General features: G+C 31.2%; 1 protein-coding gene across 1 annotated transcript in view; it reads right to left on the bottom strand.

Annotated features, from left to right (window-relative positions):
* Nucleotides 1-648: 648 nt before the first annotated feature.
* LOC139514511 (plexin-B2-like) overlaps nt 649-27,259 on the bottom strand; it is a 77,456-nt gene continuing 50,845 nt past the window's right edge. The window contains exons 13-33 of the mRNA XM_071303869.1: nt 26,567-26,755; nt 25,706-25,775; nt 22,494-22,697; nt 21,742-21,906; nt 20,876-21,101; nt 20,015-20,163; nt 15,451-15,581; nt 14,983-15,042; nt 13,765-13,836; nt 13,540-13,606; nt 12,935-13,081; nt 12,277-12,433; nt 10,517-10,681; nt 9,736-9,842; nt 9,185-9,196; nt 5,243-5,323; nt 4,672-4,826; nt 3,683-3,830; nt 3,269-3,400; nt 2,767-2,850; nt 649-2,114 (exon numbers count right to left, since the gene is read on the bottom strand). Coding sequence (XP_071159970.1) covers nt 2,010-2,114; nt 2,767-2,850; nt 3,269-3,400; nt 3,683-3,830; nt 4,672-4,826; nt 5,243-5,323; nt 9,185-9,196; nt 9,736-9,842; nt 10,517-10,681; nt 12,277-12,433; nt 12,935-13,081; nt 13,540-13,606; nt 13,765-13,836; nt 14,983-15,042; nt 15,451-15,581; nt 20,015-20,163; nt 20,876-21,101; nt 21,742-21,906; nt 22,494-22,697; nt 25,706-25,775; nt 26,567-26,755 — 2,626 coding nt within the window. The 3' untranslated portion in view covers nt 649-2,009. The remainder of the gene's footprint in view (nt 2,115-2,766; nt 2,851-3,268; nt 3,401-3,682; nt 3,831-4,671; nt 4,827-5,242; nt 5,324-9,184; nt 9,197-9,735; nt 9,843-10,516; nt 10,682-12,276; nt 12,434-12,934; nt 13,082-13,539; nt 13,607-13,764; nt 13,837-14,982; nt 15,043-15,450; nt 15,582-20,014; nt 20,164-20,875; nt 21,102-21,741; nt 21,907-22,493; nt 22,698-25,705; nt 25,776-26,566; nt 26,756-27,259) is intronic.

The following is a 27,259-nucleotide window of genomic DNA, read 5'->3' as shown; positions in this document are numbered from 1 at the left end:
AATTAATATTCGTTAATTTTATATACTCAGAATGAATAGCTTGATCGTTTATACAGAGAATAACAGAAATCTAAAATAAAAAAATATGTGGTATGATTTCAAACGAGACAACTATCAACCAGAGTAAATGACGGATGAAAGCAACCATAAGTCATCATACAGAAAATCCATACCGAATAGTAAGCTCTAAGAAGATTCCGACACAAAACTATTCAAACCAGAAAATAAGTCATCCTGTTGCTGTAAAGACTTCATAACAATTGTATTTATGAATGAAAGCATCAATCTGTCGATTGCTTTCTTTTGCTTACTGCGCTACATCGAACCTACATCGATGAGTGTCAATTTCATTTTAATTAAATCTCTCTGATTTTTGTTTGTCTTCAAAACAGCAAAACAAAGAAGCAGCTGTTTGTTGCTTTTACATTACGTATGTTTTGCATTATAATACTCATAGCTTTTTTGGAGATCTTTGGAACCTGATTCAGAAAGCAACTCGAGGCATTCTGAAAATCAGAGGCTATTGAATTAAAACACAACTAGATTTTTTTTTTATAAAAACACGTTAATTTACAAAATAATGAACTGGGAGGGAAATTGACAGTATACCATATAGATGGAAAAAACGGATGTAATATTCTAGGTCAATGCGAGTTTTGTAGTAAGATATCCTACATCTTTATTAAGCAATGTCTGGACATTTATTATATTTATAGTTTAATCATTACAATGCAACTCATAACATAAATTAAAGTTACAGACCACACGCAAATGAATATACTGTGTGACATTTTTTGGGAACTATGACAGACTACAGCTCATAAGCCAGGAAGGCTCAACACATACAAACTAACTGCACGTTTTTCTCAGTAACTTAAAAAAAATGTATGCTAGATATGTCACAAGTATGGCATCAACAAAATAAAAAAAAAAAGTTTAGGTAAATATTTTTTTTTTCAGAACAGATATAGCTGTTATTATAATGATTTGATTACCGTTAAACATATCATAAGTCGGTATTTCTAAAAAAAAAATACAATAAAAATGTGTCCATAGTACACGGAGCCCCCACTCGCACTATCATTTTACATGTTCAGTGGACCGTGAAATTGGATCAATACTTTAGTTTGGCATTAAAATTAGAAAGATCATATCATAGGGAACATGTGTACTAAGTTTCAAGTTGATTGGACTTCAATTTCATCAAAAACTACCTTGATCAAAAACTTTAACCTGAAGTGGGGCGAACGGACGCACGGACGCACGGACGAACAAACGGAGGCACAGACCAGAAAACATAATGGCCCTCTACTATCGTAGGGGGGCATAAAAAATATCCACCTAATACTACACGTTAAATGTGTATGTCCTCTTTCCCAATAAATTAGAAATGTATACTCTTAAATATGATACTATGACCTGTATTAGTACTTCTAAAACATTTGGAGTCAATCAATCCTCAAAGAAAAACGAATAAATTGTGTTATCATATTACAAGGCAAAATCAGATATGTATTTGACTATGAAAACATTCAACTGCTTGAATCTATATATAGCTAGGTGTTAACTATTGTTTAAAAATTATGTACAGTCAATTATGTTAACGTATTAATGATACACCAAAATACCTTTTGATGTACATGTAAATATACAGAAACAATATAATACATGCAAATTTCAAACAAAATAGCTATTTAGAAATATATGAAATGTAGTAAATATAAGAAATATGTCATGAAGGTTGACTACAAGTAATAAAGTATGATACAAGACATTTGATACCTGAAATGCAAGAGAAAAAAGCATCTTATATTTCCGACATAATGTGAACACAAGTTAAATCAATGCATAAGTTACCAAAATGTATGTGCTCTTGTATTCGTAAGAAGTCAGTTACAATTGTAATTGTATTTCACATTCACGAATACACGAATACAGAATTTGATGTTAAAAATCTGTTGTATAGTAAATGTTATAAACTTTCGGTGATATGTGACATATTCCTTTATTCAAGAATCGCTTGAAAAGTCTTCCATTAAATCTATCACTTCTTCGAGTTTATGTGCGAATTGCAGGGTTTTACTTTGCTCCATATCCTCAAAATCATCAATAATCTGAAACAAAGACCATACATGTTTGTACGTTAAAACCGAGCTGATAAAATATATCCTAACATGGTATTTAATTGGTAAAGTTTTTTTTATGCATATGTAAAATGAAGACAATGTATGACCTGTCAAACTGTGACTAATATTTTTTTATCATTCCGAAAACTTACAATAATCTTACAATAATCAATAATACACACCAGGAAACGATAGATTTTAAAAAGCACTTAAACTATCGTATAAATTGTCCTGTCTTGTAATCTTTTTTTTAACATTACCTTTATATAAACATTACACATTGAAAATAAACTCATCATAGATACCAGGACTAAATCTTATGTACGCCAGACGCGCGTTTCGTCTATAAAAGACTCATCAGTGATGCTCGAATCAAAAAAAGTAAACAAAAAAAAAAAAAAAAAAAAAAGCCAAATAAACTACGATTTCTCTAAGGCGCATAAAAAAGGAAGAAACATCTCCGCGTGCAACTACTCGAATTATGCTATCACAGTAGTGTTAGATATCTTGTGAAATGGATTGAATTTATTACTTGGGAAAACAAAACATATAATTTTATTCAAAAAAAAGCTAAGCTACTTCGACACTGATCAGTTCCTTTTGGGATATTCGTATTAAGGCTAATTTTAAAATTGCTTACATCAGATCTATACTTCCCAATGAATAAATTATACAGTTGATGAAGAGTGGTTTGTCGACTGAACTTCAATTCTTCTTTTTGTGCCTGAAATTAATCATGTTAATAAATCATGATATTGATGACTATTATATAACAGATTTTAATTCCGAATTTACACGCTCATGCAAAAAAACAAACAAACAAAAAAACGTTACTTTACAAAATATTGAACTTCGAGGAAAATTCAAACGGAAAGTCCCTATCAAATGGCATAATGACATGCTCAAACACATCAACAAATATTACAATAAAACATACATAAAGATGTTTAGTATACCTTTATAATTGTTCATATATAGAATAGACGTTAATGTGACATGAACACAACAAAAGTTGGTAAATTATATATTATGTCAAACAATATTTGTACATCTCAAATTGTCCTTCATCTTTTCTTAATGAGCAATTGGAATATACAAATGTAACATATGAAATTGATAAAATAAAATAAAATACTAATTACATTTGATATTTCTTCTAATTCACTCCAGAATTCTTGTTCATTCACTTTCTCTACTCGTACGAAGAAAGGAGCGATAAGTTTTCTGTATCTTGGTATATCTTTATGGAACAATAGTTTCTGTGGTGGTGACTCCTGTTTAATTCAATGTTAAATAATGATTACTTATACTTGCCTTTCTCTTAAAAAAGTAATAAAATATTCGCGTGCATATATTTTTATTTGAAATATAAGTGTTGCATGCTACCAACAATTTTTAATTCCAAATCTAACCTATTCCACAACACAATTATTCGTGTCATTCCGTGTATATTGTGAAAACTATTTTATGGCATCATCTAAGTGAATAAATGAAATACAACAGCATAAACTAAAATTGTCTATAAATCTGCTTATTCAGTTAATAATAAATCTGACCTTGTTTACTTTGTGAGCTGTCTGTGTGAAGCTTTCTACAAAAACTTGTCTCAGAATGTCCAAACATGGTTCCACATGACCAGGGACATTAACGTCAAACAGTATGTCTGGTTTTGCAATGAACGGAGCCCAAACTCGCGCGGCATAACTAAATAAGAAAAAAACAAATAAGAAATAAAGATCCAGTTTTAAAAAATATACATTAATCATGTTGTTTTCAGTTCTTTGGAGGAAACGAAATTGTATTTTGATTAAATAATATAGTTCATAAAGTATCTTCCTAGTATCATGCACATATATAATATGCAAATAACAAATATGGTTTATGCATTTGCTAAAACTGTCGGTTCTAAAAAAAATTTGGCTTTCCAATTTTCGTGATCCCCCCCCCCCCCCCCACCCCAAAAAAAAAGCTTCTGGTGCAGTGTTGTGTTGTTTTAGTTGTTATTTTCTTAATAATTGGTCGATACCCTGCTAGTTGACGGTCAGTCCCCCGTTGTAAAAAATGTATCAACAGCTCAGTAGTCAATCATTTGGAAGTGAAATGATTAATACCAGACCTTCTTTATAGCTTGTTTGTTCATAAATTCAATATTATTCAGAAACTAAGTATTCAACTGCATCAGGCAAAAATGATCGTATATATATTTATGTATTTTGTTGTCATATAAATCTTTCAACTCTTTCAATTCCTATACATTTTTTAGCTCTCTTATATTCGTCCGTGGGCGTTTCTGATGAAGATATATCCATTAAAACGCTTTGGACGTATACAATTGATCAAGCAGTGTTCTCACAATACAAGAGATAAACTTCAATAAGACATTAAAATAAAATGATAATATTTTTTTAAGCATATAAGACAAGAAAAATAAAGCCGATAGAATTTACCTTTAAAAGAATGTTCATATGTCTAAAATTTTCATTAAATTTGGAATAATCTTTTTTGAGGGAAACTGCTTATGTGAACTAATATAAGGAACACTCACCACTCATTTTTCCATGCTTGTAAAACATCTGATTCAATTTTATAGTCGTTTCCAAACTTGTCTAACATGCAGAGGAAGTATCGAATTGGTATGGACAGTGATTGCGAGTCTATCAATCCTTCAAACGTTGAATCAATGTAGTCGGAAAGAAGCAACTGGAAATGATTAATCATTTATTTATATAAATATTTCTTTTAAGACCCCTACATATAACTGTACGATCTTTCTTCCAACGGCGTATCCGAGTAACTATACATGTACTCAATAAAACATTTACATAAACGCCTAAAGTCTACAACAATATTTAAAAAAGATACCAGTTTAATCAGGGTGTTATTTGTTTGAGATGTATAAGTACACGTTCATTTACTTAACCTTTTTTTAATAATTTTCAATAATTTTTTTGTTATTATGACCAAATTACGGAAATTTTAGAAACGTACCAGTTCGTTTCGCACAGGGCTATTTTTTTGCGACACTACGGAATTGAATGATAAAGGGTTCATTATATTAAGAATTTTGTTTGCGAACTTTGGCTTCAAATTAAAAGGATTTTTTATTTTAATCTTACCTTTGTATGGAATAATCTATTCAAGAATATGTCACCAAAGTCAGTTTCCTTATTAGACTTTATGTCATCAGGAAGGTTTGGCTGAAAATATGTATAGTCGCATTAAATTGTACGCAATGGTTTGCTTTTGTTTCTAAATTATGTCTGAAAAATCAAACCATTGTTCCACTACTAAATTATCTATTCTTCTTACCAGTACACTTGGTACAATCAAAAACCTGATAATAAATTGTTCAAAAAAGGCCTTCGAAAATAGTGGAATTAATTACTTTTGGAGTGTCAAAAACTCGTTGGAAGTACTTGATAAATTGTATGCTTATACTGGTGATTTTGAATCTGTTCAAAGTTTTGATTTTTCTACCCTATATACCACATTGCCTCACATTCTCATCAAGGAAAAATTCACACACCTAATTAAATGGGCATTTAAAAAGTCAGAATGTGAATATATATGTTCAAACTCTTTTAGGTCATTTTTAAGTAGCAATAAACAAAAAAACTGTGTCAATTGGACATGCTTTGATACTATATCTGCTCTTGAATTTTTACTAGATAACATTTTTGTTCGCTTTGGAGATTCCGTATATCGTCAGGTTATCGAAATTCCAATGCACCACGTATTGCGGACCTGTTTTTGTATTGCTATGAGTTACAAATTTATGACAAAAATCAGCAAAGACCCATCGAAACAACATCTGATACACAAATTTAATAATACTTTTACATATTTGGAGGCTATTTTAGCTCTCAATAATGACGACTTCAGTATGTATACTAAAGAAATGTATCCTGTTGAACTTACTTTAGATAAAGCTAATACTAACAATGACAACTGCCCTTTCCTCGATCTTGATATATATATATATCATTAACGGAACGCTTAATACTAAAATTTATGATAAAAGAGATGATTTCTCATTTCCTATCGTTAATTATCCATTTTTAGATGGTGACATTCCCTTGTCACCATCCTACGGTGTTTTTGTATCTGAACTTGTATGATTCGCTCGTGTATATATGTAACAATGTTTTAGATTTTAACGAGAGAAATTTATGTATTACTATAAAATTATTACACCAGGGTTTTCGATATCACAAACTAGTCAAAACATTTACTAAATTTTATCATCGGTATAAGGACATCATTCGTAAATATAGCTCAACATGCAGACTTCTCATACGTTCAGGTATTTCACATCCAATATTTTATGAAAATATTCTTTATAAAGCACAAAAATGTCAGTATTCACCTCAGAAGCTAACAAAATCTTTGAATAGACTTATTAAGAAGGGATATAGTTACGATACTGTTGTCAGGTCATTAAAGATTGCATATTTTGGCGTTAATATTGATTCACTTATAGGGTCTTTGTATCGGAACTAAACACATTTATTATTAATAAACCAGTTGTTGGCATGACACGGGTTATGTTCTTCTTATATTTGTTATGATGGTATGATACTAAACCCCTCAGGGGGAGGATTGGGCCTGATATTCATATGATGAAGACATAATTTTTCAATCAGTTTAATTGAAGTCCGGAGCTGGCATGTGAGTTAACTGCTAGTAGTCTGATGTTATTTATGTATTATTGTCATTTTATTTATTTTCTTTGGTTACATCTTCTGACATCAGACTCGGACTTCTCTTGAACTGAATTTAATGTGCGTATTGTTATGCGTTTACTTTTCTGCATTGGCTAGAGGTATTAGGGGGGGGGGTTGAGATCTCACAAACATGTTTAACCCCGCGGTATTTTTGCGCCTGTTCCAAGTCAGGAGCCTCTGGCCTTTGTTAGTCTTGTATTATTTTAACTTTTAGTTTCTTGTGTACAATTTGGAGTTCAGTATGGGGTTCATTACCACTGAACCAGTATATATTTGTTAAGGGGCCAGCTGAAGGACGCCTCCGGGTGCGAGAATTTCTCGTTGCATTGAAGACCTGTTGGTTACCTTTTGCTGTTGTCTGCTCTATGGTCGGGTTGTTGTCTCTTTGGCACATTCCCCATTTCCATTCTCAATTTTATTATACTTCATTCAGAACACGACACAAACATGAAGAAAGATATTGCTGTTGCCTTACCCAGTATACAGTATAAAATGTAAAATGCATAAAAGTTTCAAGCGGCATATCGAAAGTTCAATTGCAAACTAACTAAATAAAGCAGTTAACAAAAACGGGAAACACATATTTCACCAACTCAAATGATGAGATATATACAACTTCTAAATAGTGTACTAAATAAGACATGAACAATTAAGGATCTGTGAGGAAATGTAAAAGCGAGATGTTCACACAATTGAAGTTTATATTTTGTATTCCCAATGATTTGAACTGGACCGTCAGTTCATTCTAGTTCATTCTACTGAAAGTCACATGTGTGCAACCGAGCTGAAAATTGGACCCGTATTTAAGTATTTATTTATAGTAAACACTCTTTTAACCAAGTGTCAACAACATCAAAGTCTAACATATAGTGAGCATGAGACCTTTTCATTTACGGTTATTTAATATATTAGAAAGATCCTTCTTAAATAACGGCGTTATCAGATGTATCTGAAATATTTAATTATATACATTTATGGGTCTTCAAATGTCAAGAATTCGATTAATAATATCTATCATTTCGATTAAAGATCTGTTGACCAAGAACTTTTTTTCCATTGCTGCCTTGGATTATATATTATTGTTATCGTTTACCACGAGATATGTATATTAAAAGCAGAAACGCAAGAAGAAGCGAAGAATTTACTAAATTGTAGTATTAGAAGTACTATATGTATTCTATGTTATTCACAAAATAATGAAATATGACAGTTGTTGCACGATTTAACATTAGACTAACACCAAACAAACCATCAATGATTGAAGGGGAATTTATACAGAGTTGAATGCTTAAAACTAAAACTATACAATAAACCGATACATTAGTACATTATTGAAGTAGCATTCTCCACAAAATATCTTCAATTGAAACGTGTTATACTGATTATATCGTATTTATTAACTTAATAAGCACCAACACTTAGTTTACGCTATGAACTTATCAACTGATCAAAACATCAATTTACTTACTGAAAAGGTTTCATCAACAAAAAGTTATTGAAAATTAACTGAGACTGAAAAGGCATGTTAACTGAGACTTAATGGTGGTAGTTGGTTTAGAGTTTAATAAGTGTATATGTTTTACTATGAATTGTTTCTTCTTAATCGATTTTAAATATTTGAACATCAGTAAACTCTCTTAGTCTAGGTTCAAAGTCAATGACTCCTCAATCTAACGACCAGCACACCATGAATGAATATACGATTACCAAACCAGAGTGGAATGAAAAAAAAAACACCTCAAAAACCAGTAAATCGATAAGTTAGTAATTAAAAGGGGGAATAAAGATATGTATATGAACTTAACTCATAATCGTACCAGAACATCGATTTACCTAGTAAACAAGTTTCCTTCAAAAAATGTGTTTACAAAATTGACATTTTGATATGGTGTGAATTTGTATGTTTATTGATGTAGTATACAAAGAGACACCTGCTTGTTGATGCTTCCAGTCTGGTTTTTGATTTCAATAAGTCCTTGTTTGTTACCTTAATTTTTTATTTTACGCTTATCGAGTCATACTATTTGGCAATCGGTAAACCAAAAGTACTCACGCCTTGATTTGATATATTTTCTAGTTCAGGCTATACATATATGGCAATGCGATGGTCAGAAGCAAACTATGAAGAAACAATCAATGAGTGAATATAGATACATAGTAAAATGGGGAAACACGAGAGTGAATCGATCAATAGATGTGATATTGAAGTAGTAACTATAAGAGGTCTCTCAAAATGGAGAGCTTTTAAAGTGAGCATTTCCTATCACTTATCATTAATAAGCAAAAATTAATATGTATATGTTAACATGACAATCAGGACATCAGTTTACTTACCGAACAGGTTTCCTGTAAAGAAATGTATTGCAAAATGTAAATTATAATCATAAAAAATTACTACAAAAATTACATCAATGAGGAAAAGGCATTGCAGATATTGTCACTTTTGGTTTTTTTTTTTTTGCTTTGCTAATTGTTATTACTTCGTAACTCGGTCACATTGTTGAAGGCTTGGATATATTATGTTAGAGAAAAAAGCTACCAAATTCTTATTCTAAACATAAATTTGCACTGATTATTTACTTTCGGATTAAACTATAAACCACACTTAATTAGTATTTATTTTATATTTATTTTTTAGTAGCACCTTAATTACATGATGTTTCACTTAATATTATCAAATGTGTCAAGACATATTTATATTACATCAAATATAGTTTATATTAAGTATGTTTATTTCTAAGAATTATTCATAAATGTTTCTGAACTTTCTATATTTATGAACTTATATTCCTCAAAACATGTACATTAGAATAACATTTTCTCATGTTTTAAGTTGCAAAAATGTATTAACAAAATACAACAGTTCAATATACTTGTACATTTACCAAGTGCCATTTTTGCGTTTCTGTATCCTCGCCTTCATCACTACCCGATACCAGTAATTGAATATCCTCTGATGTTACACTTTCTGTTCGACCTCCTGATGAATTAGCTAGTAAATATAAAAAAAGTTCTAAATACCAATCTAGATTAATACATCATAATTTAACATAATCCAATAATAATATATGAACTGCGTTTAAATATCCTATAATACAAATTATTCGTGTTATTAGTAAAGCACTTCTCGAGTAAGTCCTTGCCTTTGTAGATTTAAATGTTTCATGAAAAATACAAATATTTCGGAAACATTTCCTATTTTTTAAGGAAATATTTCAATGAAATTTCACTTTTACCTATCATAGGCACAGTAACGAGAAAACTATTAAAAACTGATTGAAATGCTCTGTTGTAAGCATTTAGAAAAAATAAGAAAAAAAATAAGCAAAAACATATAATACAATGTTTTTATGATATAACGTACTTGCTATCGAAAACAATACATGTCTCTAAATATTCTGTATGCTTATAAGTGTAAATAAAGCCATATAGAACTAGAAACTACCGTTGATATGTAACAGTATGAAAATCAACAAAGTTTGAAATAGAAATTGTCAACAAAAATGGATCCATAATGTGGTACACAAATCTCAAAACACAATAACATTGCATTAACGCCAAGTTTGACAATAACACTACTGAACGACGGAATTTAAAATATAACACTATGAAAAGTTGTGCACAGCTACTGTTTTGAAAACTGTAAAAACATTAAAATATATTCACCATAGACATCCTCTTCGTCAATGTGCTTGTACATAAGGGCCATTCTACAGTTGTCCTTAACCATATAATGTTTTAAGGTATTTAGACAGATCAATCCATTGTTTCTGTCACTCGTAGTGTCGATATCATTCAATGTAAGTTTGCCTGATCTTCCTTCTTGCCATTCTACGATATAGAGATTGAATTAGTTCTACTACTGGTATATCTCAATATCTAACGTACCGTAATATCTATATAGTCATTCAGTATAAGATTAAAATGCACACGGTGTCCATCTAAATGAATCACATTTAATCTGGAGAAAAGGAAACTTTCAAATGTATCTCCAACAATCGTAAACCTCGAAAAAAATTATCAAACATTTTGCCTAAACACAAACATACTTAGAACACTTGTCATTGAACAAAATGTAAATATACTATGTTCATATGCCTGATAACTACTCACATATTGTTCAAATTATATTGTTATCAAAAGTGGAAAGGCAATATAGCATAAAGCAGATGTAAACTTATTATTTAAACATCCTCATGTATTACTAGATGCTTAAATTTGCAATCTTAAACATTTTAATCTATGGTTCAGGTATGACATGTATTAAATGAGTAACATTTATTTCTATGTTTATATACAATGATTACAAACACCTCTGAATTAATTGTATATTTCTATGCCCACACGCTGCAAACACAATTTTAGGATTTCAGTCGACCGAATAACTAACTTTATGAATAATTATAATAATAACAATAATAAAGAATGATATAAAAATGATATTACTAAAGATGTGAAAACAAATATCGTTCATTAGCATCACTGACTTTACGACAAGGTTGTTTTTTTTTCGCTTTTGTTAGAATAATTTATGTACGTTAAAACGTTGAACAACGAAATGTTTAGATACAAGAAGATGAAAAATATATGATAGCGTACCAACTTGCAAGATGGTTTGTTCTACTTTGTGTATCATGGATAATCATAACGTATTTAAAATTGAGAAAGGAAATGGTGAGTATGTCAAAGCGACAACCACCCGACCATAGAGCAAACAACAGCCGAAGGCAACCAATGGGTCTTCAATGTAGCGAGAATTCCCGCACCCGTAGGTGTCCTTCAGCTGGCCCCTAAAATATGCATAATAGTACAGTGATAATGGACGTCATACTAAACTCCGAATTATACACAAGAAACTAAAATTTAAAATCATACAAGACTAACAAAGGCCAGAGGCTCCTGACTTGGGACAGGCGCAAAATTGCGGCGGGGTTAAACATGTTTATGAGATCTCAACCCTCCCCCTATACCTCTAGCCAATGTAGAAAAGTAAAAGAATAACAATACGCACATTAAAATTCAGTTCAAGAGAAGTATATATATATATATCAAAACAAACATACGGTGGTAGTCTTGTGGTAAGAATTCTATACAAGCATTCTTCCGTTGGTCTGATGTCGGCATAATCCCCCAAACTTAGAATGTAGTTTCCAAAGTTCTCGTTACTTCAAAGAAGTTATTCTATTTCTTTTAGATGTGAATCTTGTATTTTTTCCTGCTCATATGAACATGACAATACCGATTCTTTAAGTACGATTAAACAAATAATAATAGGATATTTCAGTGATACTGTGTGTTGTTCCTTGTAATCTACGTTTACTAAAAGTTGTATGCAACAGACATCTTTGAAGGCTTGAAAAATTAATAATATTTATGAAAAATAGTTTTGTAAAAAGTTATGTGCTTATACATTTGTAGTTACGTACCTAAAGACAGTTCATCATTGTGTGGAATCTCTGAAGCAGGTTTATTCTTATATATCTGCGCACAACATTTCTGTTTTACCTGTGATATTGTATCACAGTCAAGAACTTTAACAGGATAATGCTGGTCACTGTTTCCATTCAAATCTATTTGTAAAGTCTAAATAAAAAAAAACGTTCTTCGACTTTATGATGGCATGGTAATACAAATCCATATTAGTCCAGTAACAGTTTGTTTTGTACTCTATGATAGACCTTGAATTTTTGATACAGACTCACATATACATGTATAAAAAGATGCAATGAATATGTCTGTTTTACCTTGTTTGGCAAAATGTTATCAATCTTTCTTCTATAACGACTTGTAAGTGATCTGCTTATTTTCTTATTTTGTGTCTAAAAAACTAAAAAGATTAAGAATGAGTTCAGTTGAACTTTCAATCTTATTGTTTTACATTGTTTAATTATACATACAAATAAGGAATAGCATAAATTAAATCCATTGATTCATAAATACACAATTTAATCTAAACGCAATCGGAAACATTAAAAACATAAACTGTGTTTGAAATCACGCAAGAGGTTTTCCTCAGTCTTCCTAGAAATATAATTTCAGTTTTACGTACAAAGTAAAATGAAGTGAGTGGAAACATATACGTACAATAGTTTGATGTTCAATCCTCATTTTAAGTAGTTTTTCCTCTGCAATGGTGTTTTTAGAGTTAGCCGTAAGTGCATCAACTGGTGCCATTTCAATAATTGTCTGTACTGCTTTGTATAACATGAACAATTGCATACCACTGTGTGACTGTAAACATGAATGAAAAATCAATATTTTCGACAGGGAGTAAGCAACATAAGTTAATATGTCATCCATTCCGTTTTCACCTTCAAACTCTGATCATATATACAATAACATGAATAAACTATGAGTATATTGTTTATTTCATAAATATTCGTTTGAAACATGAATAGTGATAACGGTTATACATCTAAGATTTCGTGCCTTTAATATTAGGAATATTGAAATAAAATTTTTAAAAAATCTGATATCTCAAGCCTTAAATAGTATGCATATTTACATATGGTAAAGAAAAGTATGTACTCAGACAGTATAAGTTAAACATAAACAATATTCTAAAACATTCCACGTAGCTAACCCTCATGAATAAAATGTTATGCAAATGCATGTAGCATAATTGAAAGTAGATAGACACAAACTTAATTGCCTGTTTTTACTTTTTTCATGAAGTTTTCAATACCTACTTTTAATTGCTTATACAGTCCCGTCTGTAGCCAGTTTACCATTAATCTCATGGTTATTGAATCTAACCTACAAAATAATAAACCGATACTATATTTTCGGGAAATTGTGATACAATTGATGAAATTGAATTTATCACAATATAACAGAGTTCATGTCGTAAATACTCTAGAATTTGAATTTGCAATCGGAGAGATTTTTATTTAAACCAGAAATAACTACACTACCTTCTAAATAAATTTTTATGGTTCTTCTTAGTTGAGGTCCGAATAAGGTCTACCAGCAAACAATGAACCAATCTACAAAAAAAAAAAAAAAAAAAAAAAAATTATGTGATAGTATCAGGTAAATGTGCCATTGCTTGACTTTGTGCAGAAACAAACAGAAGAACAGTTAAATAAAATTATGTGCTCTGATGCACCATAAAGCAGATTATTTCAGTTTAATCCATAACAAAATTAGAACAGAACAAATTAAAATCTGGCAGTGAAATTCCAGAAAATTATTAGACGAACCTAGTAATTCATTTAAGTTATATTTATTCATCTTTTTAAATTCATTCATTATCAATCGATAACTAGTATTTGATGAAGACCTTAATTTATTCAGATTGTAGAATAATCTTCTAACTAGTCTTTGGAATAAACATTGCTGTTTCTGCATATAGCAATATATATATTTTTAGCTAAAAAGGAATAGTACACATAATAGTTAAAGTCGATATATTCCACACGTAAGCTTATGTTTAAAATAAGTTATAAATAAAGGTATATGAACAAGCATGGTCATGATGTTAAATCTAAACGTTATAGAAAATATCACTGTGCTACATGAACGATATAGTTATATGTTATGCAGATCAGTTAATACGTACTACTCTCTGACATATTAGACATGTTTTCCATGTTATGATATTAAAATGAAAAAAATGTCTGATTCAAATATTTTAGACAATGAAGATGAACCCGAACAAACAAGTTGTGTCTTTGCAAAGAAGTTTTTCAAAAATGAAAAATGAAGACTATTTTGATTTTTACCGTAAACTTCAACATATTTAGACGGATATAAACTAGAAAAGATTCGTACATAAAGTAGTTTTAAACACTTATACTCGATATCGTAACCGTAACCATATAAACGTTGACAGTATTCAAGGTTAGAAGTAGTCTGGGATAAAACTGTCATTTATAACAGTTCTATAACAAATTGTTCTTACAGTTCAGAGATGGTTACTCCAGACCTGTGAATAATCCGAAGTTAGCACATGACACACACAAAAAGCTTCCCAATGATATGTTGTTTACTTACAACTACCGATCAATACACATTTTATGTTTAATGGAATTGGTCTCATGCGACATACACATCTGCATCATTCAAATGCACACTTTGTTTCTGTTAGTATCGAATGAAAATGTGTAGTAATCGAAATCAAATAAACTTACTCAAAGAAGAGTCTCATATTTCCAAGCAATGAAATCGACAAAACTGAAGAAAAATGAGCCCTGAAAAATACAAAAGGAAGACTTGTGAAATATCCTTTATGATCGAAATCAATTAGTTAATAATAATTCATCAATTCGACAGATGGTAATATGTCAAAAATTTGAATAATCAAATAATGATTTATAATCTAAAATAGAAATCTGAGTGCTTAAGGGTATTTAATTACAATAAGAGAAAAAAAAACAATGTGCTTGATATCTACAAGTATTGCGATTAAAATATATATGATTATCAAAAAAGTAGTTTCGTCAGAATATGAGTTTAGAGTGTCCTAACATGAATACAATATTCAATGCACTTAAGGTAAATATTTGCTGTTTGAGCTAAATAATATATACCACCAACTTACTTAATCTTCCTTATTATATAAACATTATATTAAAGATAAAAAAATGTATTTATAATACTTTTCTTGCATTGTCAGCATATTCGGCCGATCTAATGTTTGAACTAGTGACTTCAAGAAAAGCTTATTCGACAACAATGTTTCAAATTTTTCCATTGAATTCTGTATTTTGGTTTTCTTTGCGTCTGTTATCTGCAATAGGAAAAAAAGTTTTCGGTTTTCAGCCAAATCAACCTATATATAACAAGAGGCTCCCAAGAGCCTGAATCGCTCACTATTATTTGTTGCTTCAATCTTTCATTAATGATTATTTTTGCTTTTTGATATATATATGAGTGGCTTAAAAATGACATTTTAATGTTCAAAAGCGAATAAATGCATGTTAATCGTAAGTTCCATTTTAATCAAAGTGGCTATAAAAGGAAATAAAATACAAAATGTATACTACATTCATCTGAGAAGATTTTCTAAAGTTAGAACACAAACAAATTGTGTAAAAATGTCCTTAAAGAGTAATAGCTCCTTATGTGATCAAGTGAAAGTTTGGTCATGTTGACTTATTTGTTGATCTTACTTTGCCGAACAATTTTGCTGTTTATAGTTTACCTTTATCTATAAAATATTCAAGATAATTATCAAAAACTGCAAATTTTCTGATGCGTCTGAAAATTGCATGGCAAATAGATCTAACATTAACATTAACATTTTGTCCGCATGTCCGATTTGCTTTAAATGCTTTAGTTTTTGAGATATAAGCCAAAACCTGCATTTGACCCCTATATTCTATTTTATTGTGGCGGTCATGTTTTTTTATGAATACAAAATTCGGATACAATTTATAAACTGGATTCCTAAAGGAACATTCATTTAAGGTTTAGAAGTAATAGTCACAGAAGTTTCAGAAGATTTTTAAATGAAAGCAAACTTGAAGAACAAATTGTGAAAAAATTGTCTTTCAAAGAGGGACGAAAGATACCAAAAAGATAGTCAAAATCATAGATTGAAAATAAACTGACAACACCATGGCTTAAAAGAAAAAGACAAACAGACAGATTATAGAACAGAAGAAACAACATAGAAAACTAGAAACTACGCACCACGAACCCCAATTAAAACTAAGGGGTGATCTCAGGTGCTCCGGAAGGGTAAGCATATCCTGCTCCACATGTGGCACCCGTCGTGTTACTTATGTTATTACAAATCCGGTAAATAGTCTAATTCGGTAGGTCACTTTCGTGAAAAGGGAAGGGTATATTAGTTTCGATATAAGGAACATATCCGATATCATCTGCGAAACGGTTATTCCATAACGGTAAACCAACTCATTAAAGGGCAATAACTCCTTAAGGGGTCGATTGACAATTTTGATCATATTATATTTTTGGTAGATCTTACCTTGCTGAACTTTATTGATCTTTAAAGTCTATCTATATATAATAATATTCAAGATAATAACAAAGCAGATGCTCCGCAGGGCACAATGTTATACGACCAAACAGGTCGAATCCTGAACATTAGGGGCAAGTATGGACACAACATTCAAGCTTGATACAGTTCTGAATTTGGATTGTGATTAAAAGTTGACACAGCAAAGGTTTCTGACACAGAATGAATGTGGTCTAATGAACTTTAAAGTTTGTTGCTTTTGAGCATTGCAAATTAATCCCCATCAAAAAAAATATTTGAAGAAAAATCCTTTTTAATTTCTGAAATCTGAAATGAGAAAATTTTTACCCCCCTCCCCCCCCCCCCCTTTCCCACCACTAAATTTGTTTTCACTTTCCCTTATTCCAAAAACAATCTCAAGTCAAATTTCTAAAGGGGATGGCATCAATAACTACTCATTCAAATACATTATAAAATATTAAAATGACATACAGACATGGTTAAAATTAATATTAATTAATAGTTACTTCTAACAATAAATTTGCAGATACACATCTCAAGACAATCATAATTTCTTAATACATAATTTAAAAAAAGGGAGGTAATCAAGTGATGAAACACATATATAACAGTATTCTTTAAATTTTAATTGGATTACCTCTCTTACACTGATTTTAAATTGTCCAAATTGTCCTTTAACCAGAAAACCCCTTGTTTTTCCCCTTTTTTGCCCTTAACTGCTAAATGATTTGATCCATAACTCCCGTAACTATCCCTTTGTATTATGGAAACTTGTGGTATAATTTCTGAGAGATTTATACACTCAAACCCAAGTTATTGACTACAAAATAAACTAAAAAAATGCTTATTTGGGCCCCTTTTTTTGCCCCTCATTCCAAAACCTTTTGGACCATAGCCCCAAAAATCAACCCCAACCTTCCTTTTGTGGTTATTAACACTGTGTTAAAATTTTATTGATTTCTATTTACTTATACACACGTTATTATCCGGAAACCATCTGTCTTCGGACGACGTGATACCAATATACGACCCAATTTTTTTTATATTTTTGCGATAAATATAAAAAATTTCCTTAAAATAACCAATTTAGTGGCGGCAAACCAACAATGGGTTATTCAAAACGTCTGAAAATTTGAGGGCTGATAGATGTTGGCCAACTGCACATTTTTTCCAAGTCAGATTTGCTCTTTAAGCTTTCATTTTTGAGATATAAGCCAACAACTGCATTTGACCCCTATGTTCTATTTTTAGCCATGGCGGCCATGTTTGTATATGGATAAAGTAGATACTCTAAGAAACATTCATTTAAAGTTTGAAGGTATTTGGCAAAGAAGAGGTGAGCTAAAAACTGCAAATTTTCTTAAAGTTGCCAATTTAGTGGGAGCATCCCAACTATGCGTTGCTCAATTTGTCTGAAATTTGATTGCTGATAGATCAGACCAATCGAAAATTTTAACCCCAATCAGATTTGCTCTCAAAGCTAATTTAGTTTTTGAGATATAAGTCAAAAACTGCATTTTACCCTTATGTTAAAATTTTAGCCATGTCGGCCAAGTTTATTGATGGATCACAACTTCAGATACCTTTAGGAGAATTCAGTTAAAGTTTGTAAGTATTTGGCCCAGTAGTTTCAGAGAAGAAATGTTTTGAAATAGTATACGAAGACAGACGACGGACGACGACGGACGCCAAGTGAAGGCATAAGCTCGGTGAGCTAAAAGGTGGTATGTAAAATAGAACTCGGAAATTAATTATAATTGTCATTTGCCAAAATCGTGTTCCTAGAATGATGCAATTGTTTACTCAGTACACTATAACTTCTTAAATAACTACATTTTTTATATTTTGGAAAAAGAGAGGCGGGAGATACGAAAATATGGACATTCAAACTCAAACAAGAGTGTAGAAAACAAAATGAAATCATGATGGCATAAAAAAAAAAACACACGTAAAACGAACAAATGACGAACAAAAGTTTACAAAACAAAATTTAGAAAACCAAACACTGAGCAACACGACCCCAACAAAAAAACGAGGGTTTGGGATCTTTGGTCCTCCTGGGTGGTAAGCACATCTTGCTTCAAATGTAATAAATTAACATTTGTTTGTATACTATTATGTCTTTGATTTAATAACTTAAGTTTTCCAACAGAAAGCCGAATTTATCAAAATGAATTCCCCTTCGAAACTACAAAAAAGACAATAAACAGTTTAAACAATCAAATAAAGAAACTTAAGACTAAAGAATCCCACTAAAATCTTGGGTACTCCCGAATAATAGGCAGGTACTGCTTCACATACACATTCATCTTTATTATCAGTTATTGAAAATTAAGATGTCTAAAGCCTGACAAATCAAAACCAATGAGGTATATAAACGTATTTAGCATCTGGGTAAACTGTTCAATTCATATCTGACGAATAAGCGTAATTATACGATAAAACGAGTAGACTATAAGAGAAGCGCTACATAATACATCTTATGTATTTGCTTACTATGTGTTTCGTCCCTCCAAGAAAATCTAATGAATCGTAACTGCGAGTACTCTCAGATCTTCTGTTTTTAGTGTTTTGTTGTTGTTTTTTGGGATATACATGTACCCGGCCACCTTCACTTTTTATCAAATGAATTTATAGTTGTATCCATCTGATGAGTTAAGCCTTCTTCAAATGATTTTACTAGTTAGTTCATGTGTTGTACTGTTACACCAATCTCTCAGGTTAGGTGGAGGGTTGGGATCCCGCTTACATGTTTAACCCCTCCACATTCTGTATGTATGTGTCCGTCCCATGTCAGGAGCATGTAATTCAATGTTGTCGTTTGTTGATGTATTACATGTTTGTTTTTCGTTCATTGTTTTGTACATACATGAGGTTGTTAGTTTTCTCGTTTGCATTGTTTTACAAATGTCATTTCAAAACCTTTTATAGCTTACTATGCTGTATGGGCTTTGCTCTAATATATTCGGTGACCTATAGTTGTTAATTTCTGTCTCATTTTGTCTTTTGTGTAGAGTTGTCTCATTGACAATCATACCACATCTTCTTTCTTTAAGTATATCAGATCTCTGACTGTATATTACCACGACAAAATGTCAAAAAGTTCAAGAAACCCTTCTGTATCTGTTCTAGTAATAGCTATATTAAACCTAATTAGGGAAAACCATTGTCATTATATGCATTACGATTTTCTGTTAATAAATATGAAAATATGTTACCTCTGAATAGTGAAGAAGCGGATTCGATGTTATGTCTTGGTTTGGAAAGAGGAGATGAAGGACATAAGTTTGGTAGTCGCAAAATGGCACTTTTGTGGTAACAAGGTCTGATTTGATGTCTCTAATATTCATCTGAGCATCAGCAAATTCTGCAAAATAAAAATATAGCAAGATGATATAATAATTTTAGAATGACAACCACAATTTTGCAAAAACCAGGCAAAGAGAACGACGGAAAAGTGTGTAGATATATAGAACACATCAATGTTTTGATTCATATTATCCCTTAATAGATAATGTGATTGATACCACTGGTTCATTCATCTACTCTAGGTCGACATTCTTATTCTTAAATAATAGGTCATACAACCATTCTTTTTAAACTCAGCTTAACGACAAAAACAATAGGATTATGGCGAACGTCTTCAAAGAACCACTTAAAAATTACAAACATTAATAAAAAAAACAATATTGACTCCATCTTCCTGAAAAAATACAAGGACTACTTCGCAGAATGAACCACAGTTAAAAGTTTTGTATCAAGCAATCAAATCTTTTTGCTCTGCTGAGTCCTGAACGCTCTCAAACTTAGTACTTTATTTGATGCTTTTTTGTACACCAAAAATACGTCTTGAGTACAATATGATAACTCTGGTATGTTTGTAACTTTATTTGTATACTTTATATCTATTTCAACACACATCGGGAATTTTGAACTGTTCCTTTTCATTCGTTTTATTTAGACGTTATTCTTAAAAAAAACGTGGAAAACTATTTGTGTAAAATGATGATGAACAACTTTGCATAATATGTATCACTAATTAAGAATAATTGTTATTTAATACTACAAAAACAAATAACCTTCTCTACTGGCTTTTCGTATCATTTCTTCCCTTGTCATCAGTTCCATTTTGAATTCTTTGATAACTCTTTTCCTTTTCTTCCTTAAAAAAACTACAGCCGATACGCCAATGACAACGGCTGTAACTAAAGCCGCAGCTAAAATACCAACTACTATGGCTAATATTTCGACGTCTTCTTTATATTTTAAATCACCAATGTATTCTTCGATCCTTCCAACAAAGACCTATGTGTTTAAAACAAGTAAAAGTGTAAAAGAACTTGTATATATCCACATAAAACAGAATGAGACTTATATTATTATAGTTGAGTTGTTGATGTAACACTTTTAATATGGTGATTTTTTTTTTAAATTATTTTACAATGTGACCATGAATTCATAATTTTTTTTTCATCGGAGTTAGAATTAAGTTATAAGGAATACTTTACTACTTTTTTTCTATATATTCGAAATAATGCAAAAATTGTGGTGCACACTTTTTAAGGACATGATTCGCGGGTTATTCAGTGTGCTATACAGTTTTTTTAGTAATTTTTTTTACAGACAGTATATATATAACAGTCATTCCTAACATAGAAATAAGTAATGCTTTAAAACATTGTTCATGGTATAGTTCAAAACAGCGTATCTAATTTTCTCTGCATATTAACATGTATTAAAATAAAATTCCTATTTATCATGATTTCTGCCAAAAGAATACCTCCCTCTTTCCAAAGCAAATCATCGAGTAATTAAAAAAAAACGTTAGTTGGCTCTAACTGTTTTCTACCTATTGGTTGGGTAGTTGTCTGTTTGATACATTCCCCTTAAATCTATTGACACTCAGAATGCTTTCATTTAAATGCATATATGATACTATACTTACAAGTACATTGACCGTATTTACATCTGCTTTATCAGTCCGAGGTACTGATTTTGGAGGTAAACATTTGATAAATGTCATAGCAATATCAGTTATGGGACAACTTCCATCCAAGCCAATGTGTATACTGTAGTCGTTTAGTCCAGCTCCATTTAAAATATTTGCCCCCTACACAGGAAAATCAATAGAAAATGATAATCTGATGAAATTGAAATATACACTGACAGCTTGTTATTTATTTGCTTGAAAATCTTGGTTGTAAAGCAAATGATTCATGCAGTTATTGATACATCACAATAATGTGGCTCACCGAAAACCGTATGGACCACTTTAAATTGACTTCAAGTGACTTTGAATGCCCTTTAGCAAAGGCATAGCAAAACACGTGATATCAAATAATCGAATCTGACATCAAGCCTATTATAAAAGGATTTGTTCATATATTTAAATAATATTATTATCTATAGTGTTTATTTCCTCTCTGCAACAATCTTGACAAGTTTCTTCATTATTCATTATAACAGTAATCAATTTACAATAAATTTAAGGTATTCAGCTTTAGCTTGCAATTTGCCATCATACTGTCTCAAAACCATTTATACATCTATACCAACCTATGATGTTGACTCACCGATCTAATATGTTTGAAATGAACGAATTTAGTGTAAGTGTATACAACGGTGAGGGGAGTGAATCCAGTATATGAACTAATTAAAACATTTTGCACGTGCTATATGAATAGTTTTTAAATATACCTTGATTTGAATAGGAGACTCCTTGTCATACTCTACAACGCTTGAAAATCTTTCAAATGTGGGATCGTCCACATATTCTATAGTGACTGTAAGTATCAAGCCATCAAAATGAACCTTAACAGTTTGATTGTTTGGCTGATTGTCCAATTTTGGTGGCGTTTCACAGACAGCTGATGTATCTTCTGGAACATGGCAAGGTTTGACCTAATTAACGATAGCAAATAAAAAAATGAATATTTGTTCAAGGTTAAAGGCCATGTTTTGTTTGGATGATAATGTAAACATTGTTAATAGAAATTCGTTGTATCAGAGTTACGAAAAGTAATACTCAAGAAAGGATACTTAAAACAAATAACAATCAAATATTGATACATATTATGTATTAAGTTCTAGCATGTTGTACTGTTTCAATTTCCTTGGAACTATTATTTAGTCATTTGATTAGGGACTTTCAGTGTTCTTTTTCGTCAGTTGGGCATTTTTGTAATTTTACACTTACCTTAGTTACAGGAATCTTTAATTAACCATCAATTACAGGTGTTGATTTAAGATATTTTTATTTGATATAGGTTCAGTTATTTGCTGATATATTTTTATTGTAGAAATGACTGGTTTTTGAAAAAGTTACATTTATAAACAACATATTATCATTGCTACGATGAAAATATATATAGGTATTACATTCTTCAAAAAACGACGGGACTGAGTAACTGGAAATGTATATAGAATGAAATTCATAACAGTGTAGCTATGACCATTCATTGACTGGGGAAAATTAGGTGAACGTTCGTCTGTAATGCCCACTGCTCACGACGTACTTATCATAGAAATTTAAACTGTGAGGTCACCAAAGGTTCTAAACGCCTAAATAAAATAATTAAAAATACTAATCAGGAATAACCTTTGTAATTTGAAAATAAATAAAAATGGCCTTCAACACGGAGTCTTGGCTCACACCGAACAGCAAGCTATAAAGGTTGAATACTTAAAATTCTTTACTTGATTTTTTGTTATGGTTTGACCATCAATTTTCCTAATATGATATCGCACGTTCTTTCAGATTATTTTTTTTACTTAATTGGCTTTAAAAGTTACAATGCATGATGTCGTCTGTTTATGTAGTTCATATGTGTTTTTCGTTTCTCGTTGGTTTTCCCGTTTGAATGGTTTTACACTAGTAGTTTTGGGGCCCTCTATAACTTGCTGTTCGGTGTGAGCCAAGGCTCCGTGTTGCAGGTCGTACCTTGACCTATAATGGTTTACTTTTATGAATTATTACTTGGGAGGAGAGTTGTCTCATTGGCACTCATACCACATCTTCCTATATCTATCTATATCTATACATTTTTCAACAAAAGAATACATCACAAGAATATAAGTTTTGTAAGAAACGTGAGAAATTGTGTTGGACTTGAAGATGAGGCAAAGTGACAAATATCTGAAAGAATGAATCGTTTTATGGTATTAAACAAAGAAATCAAATGATTTTTTAATTATCCAGAACTCTTCACAAACAAAACCCACATGTATACGCATTGAATAAATAGTAGGCCATTCTTAAATGATCACACCGTAGAAGTAGTTGTGCTCTTAATCAATGAGATATTTTGTGAATTAACCCCATCAACTTAATAGTTTTTTTTACAATGGATAAACCTATTTTTTTTATTATTATTAAATAATATCATCTCTGAACATTATTATTCTTAAAAATGACACGGTTGTATGTGATGATTATAATAAATATTTAAAACAAATTCCTTTCAAGCTTTGTAAAAAGAAAGTTTCATTTTATGTATCGGAATGTGTAACAAGTGAATTTCAATCCCCACTGGAAGGCCTCTGACAGACTGGGTGAGCATAAAATCATAGCCGTTAACAAACAAGTTACAACCTACAAACGTTTTACTGTCGACCACACTGTTATGCAATTAATTCTAACTCGTCGAAGATACTACGCTTATAATTGACGAAACAAAATCAATATAGAACAAGAGGCTGTCACAACGACAGCAAACCGGATTTATTAATATTTATTTGTGTCCTGGCAATATCACAAGAACCATTACTGATGAATGGTGAAAGTGAAAATCGTCAATATCAAATTTGACCTCCATTTTGTCATCAGTATCAACATCTTAAAATTTGAAAAGCTTAGATTGAATGGTTCATGAGTAAATGCAACAACGTGAATGGAAACGCCATTTCACAATCTTTCAAGAACCATAACTCCTGAAGGGTAAAAGTCAAAATCGTCATTATTGAACTTGACCTCTAACTTGCCATCAGTAACAACATATAAAAATTTCAAAAGCTTTGGTTGAATGGTTCATGAGAAAATGCACGGACATGACTGATAACGCCATTTTTCAATCTTTCAAGAACCATAACTCCTGAACAGTAAACGTCAAAATCGTCATTATTGAACTTGACCTCTATTTTGTCATCAGTAACAACATATTAAAATTTGGGAAGCTTTGGTAAAACAGTTCATGCGTAAATGCACGGACACGACTGGAAACACCATTTTTCAATCTTTCAAGAACCATAACTCCTGAACGGTAAAAGTCAAAATCGTCATTATTGACGACTGGAAACTCCATTTTTCAATCTTTCAAGAACCATAACTCCTGAACGGTAAAAGTCAAAATCGCCATTATTGAACTTGACCTCCATTTTGTCATCAGTAACAACATATTCAAATTTGGGAAGCTTAGGTAGAACAGTTCATGCGTAAATGCACGGACAAGACTGGAAACTCCATTTTTCAATCTTTCAAGAACCATAACTCCTGAACGGTAAAAGTCAAAATTGCCATTATTGAACTTGACCTTCATTTAGTTGTCAGTAACAACATATTAAAATTTTAAAAGCTTTGGTTGAACGGTTCATGAGTTAATGCACGGACAACATTTGATTGCCGCCCGCCCACCCGCCCGCCCGCCCGCCCGACCGCCCGCCGTACATCCCCAAATCAATAACCGACATTTTTGTCCGGTTAAAAACGGAGCAATACAAAATCACAAGAATGTTTTAATTCAATCCGAGTTTAAATTTTATAAAACAATGTAGCCATTGTATATAGGGAATTCCCTTCCTATACATTTGACAAAACATCTCTTGTAATTTGTGTAATATATATATATTTTTCTTCATCAGAGCACATGCAAGTTAGTTTAACGATATCAGGTTTCTTCCTAAAATAAACTCACAACTCTTTCAACAGCTATTTGTCCTACATTATTAAATCCTTCGCCCTGAATTGTAAATGTTGCACCGCCACTAAAAAGTAAGACAAAATCATTATCAGTAAAGATTTTTTTAACGTTTTTTTTTCAATTGATAATGAAAAAACAAATATTGGAATGTGTTGTTTGATTTTTTATGAGTTATTAATCTCAGCAAAACAGTAACATATTGGACATAAGCAAAATTCACAGAAAACAAGTAACATGTAGCAGTAGAATGATGTGTCATTAATTCCAGTCAAAAATCTATTTGCCACAAGCCTAGAAGCCAGTGTGTAAGTGTTTGCATATAAATCGGACATTGCTTTAGCTGTAATAAAACTTAGAAATCAATTGAATTAAGGAAAGTGTCGTCCTTATTCATGGCTCTGATTCGTTGTATTTTTTAAATCTCCATCTACTTGTTTTAGGTTTTGGGTGTTCATATAGTTTTTGACTCGAGAATGAGGAAAGAGACATTACTCGTCGAAATGATAAACTGGTGAAGGAAATTTTGCACCGCTTATGCTTTTAATACCAATGGGTCGATATCTTGACTGGTAGATTATTACCAACAGAAGGGAACACAAGCCCAGTACGAAGTACTTGCACGATAATTCGGAAATCGATTTATAACAATTTTCTGTTATATAATGTCTAATCATTTCAAATTGACGAATGATTTTCTTTTGCGCTTTACGATTTGTTTTATTTATGAAATTAAATAGAAATCAGCCACGAGATCACTGATCATCATGTGCAGTAAAAGAGGTACCGTTTAATGTAATTAATGCATTTCATAATTTCATTATTTATTTCATTTTATATATTTAAGTATACTTTTACCTTTGTTGAGCTTTCGTTGATTTATTTGAAAGACTGAAGGTTGGATCTGGTAAGTATTTAAAAGTTTTGTTTAAAGATAGTACGGTCAAGTCATCAATAACAACCTGCAATTGACTCATATTTCGATCACCATCTGATTTGCCAGTCTTGCACTTGATGCGATTTTCACTTGTTATATCTTCAAAAGTACTGTAATCAAAGAAACACTTGATAATTAACAGTAATAAAGAAAAAAGATGCAATAAAAGAAAGATCAAATATTGAAACACGATATTAACAGAAGCAAAATTTTGTTTTTTGGACAGAATGGTCGATTTTTCTTACTCATATGGAACCTATTGCCTTTATGTTTTTCATTGACATGGGCGAACGTTGTTGACAAACAAAACTCATCACACACACAATTATTGCTGTTATGCATGTAATTGGCAATAGTTTTTAAACAAAATAGCAACTTTGACGGAGAGTTGTCTCATTGGCACTCATAACAATTCTACATTTTTTTATTTTCAAATTATGAAAATAAATCTAAATGAAAACAATTTCTCTCTAACGCGGTACATTCATTCAATAAAAATACGTCATCAGCGACATTGTGATTTAGAAATATCTAACAAATATAAATTCAACAAGCACAAAAGAACAATTGAGACGTGATTATGTGTCAGAACTATTCTCCCCTATGTAAAACAA

Source organism: Mytilus edulis, chromosome 1 (assembly GCF_963676685.1).
Source record: "Mytilus edulis chromosome 1, xbMytEdul2.2, whole genome shotgun sequence".
NCBI classification, from domain to species: domain Eukaryota; kingdom Metazoa; phylum Mollusca; class Bivalvia; order Mytilida; family Mytilidae; genus Mytilus; species Mytilus edulis.
The sequence above is the reverse complement of the archived record's forward strand: the minus strand, read 5'-3'. Positions and strand labels throughout refer to the sequence as shown.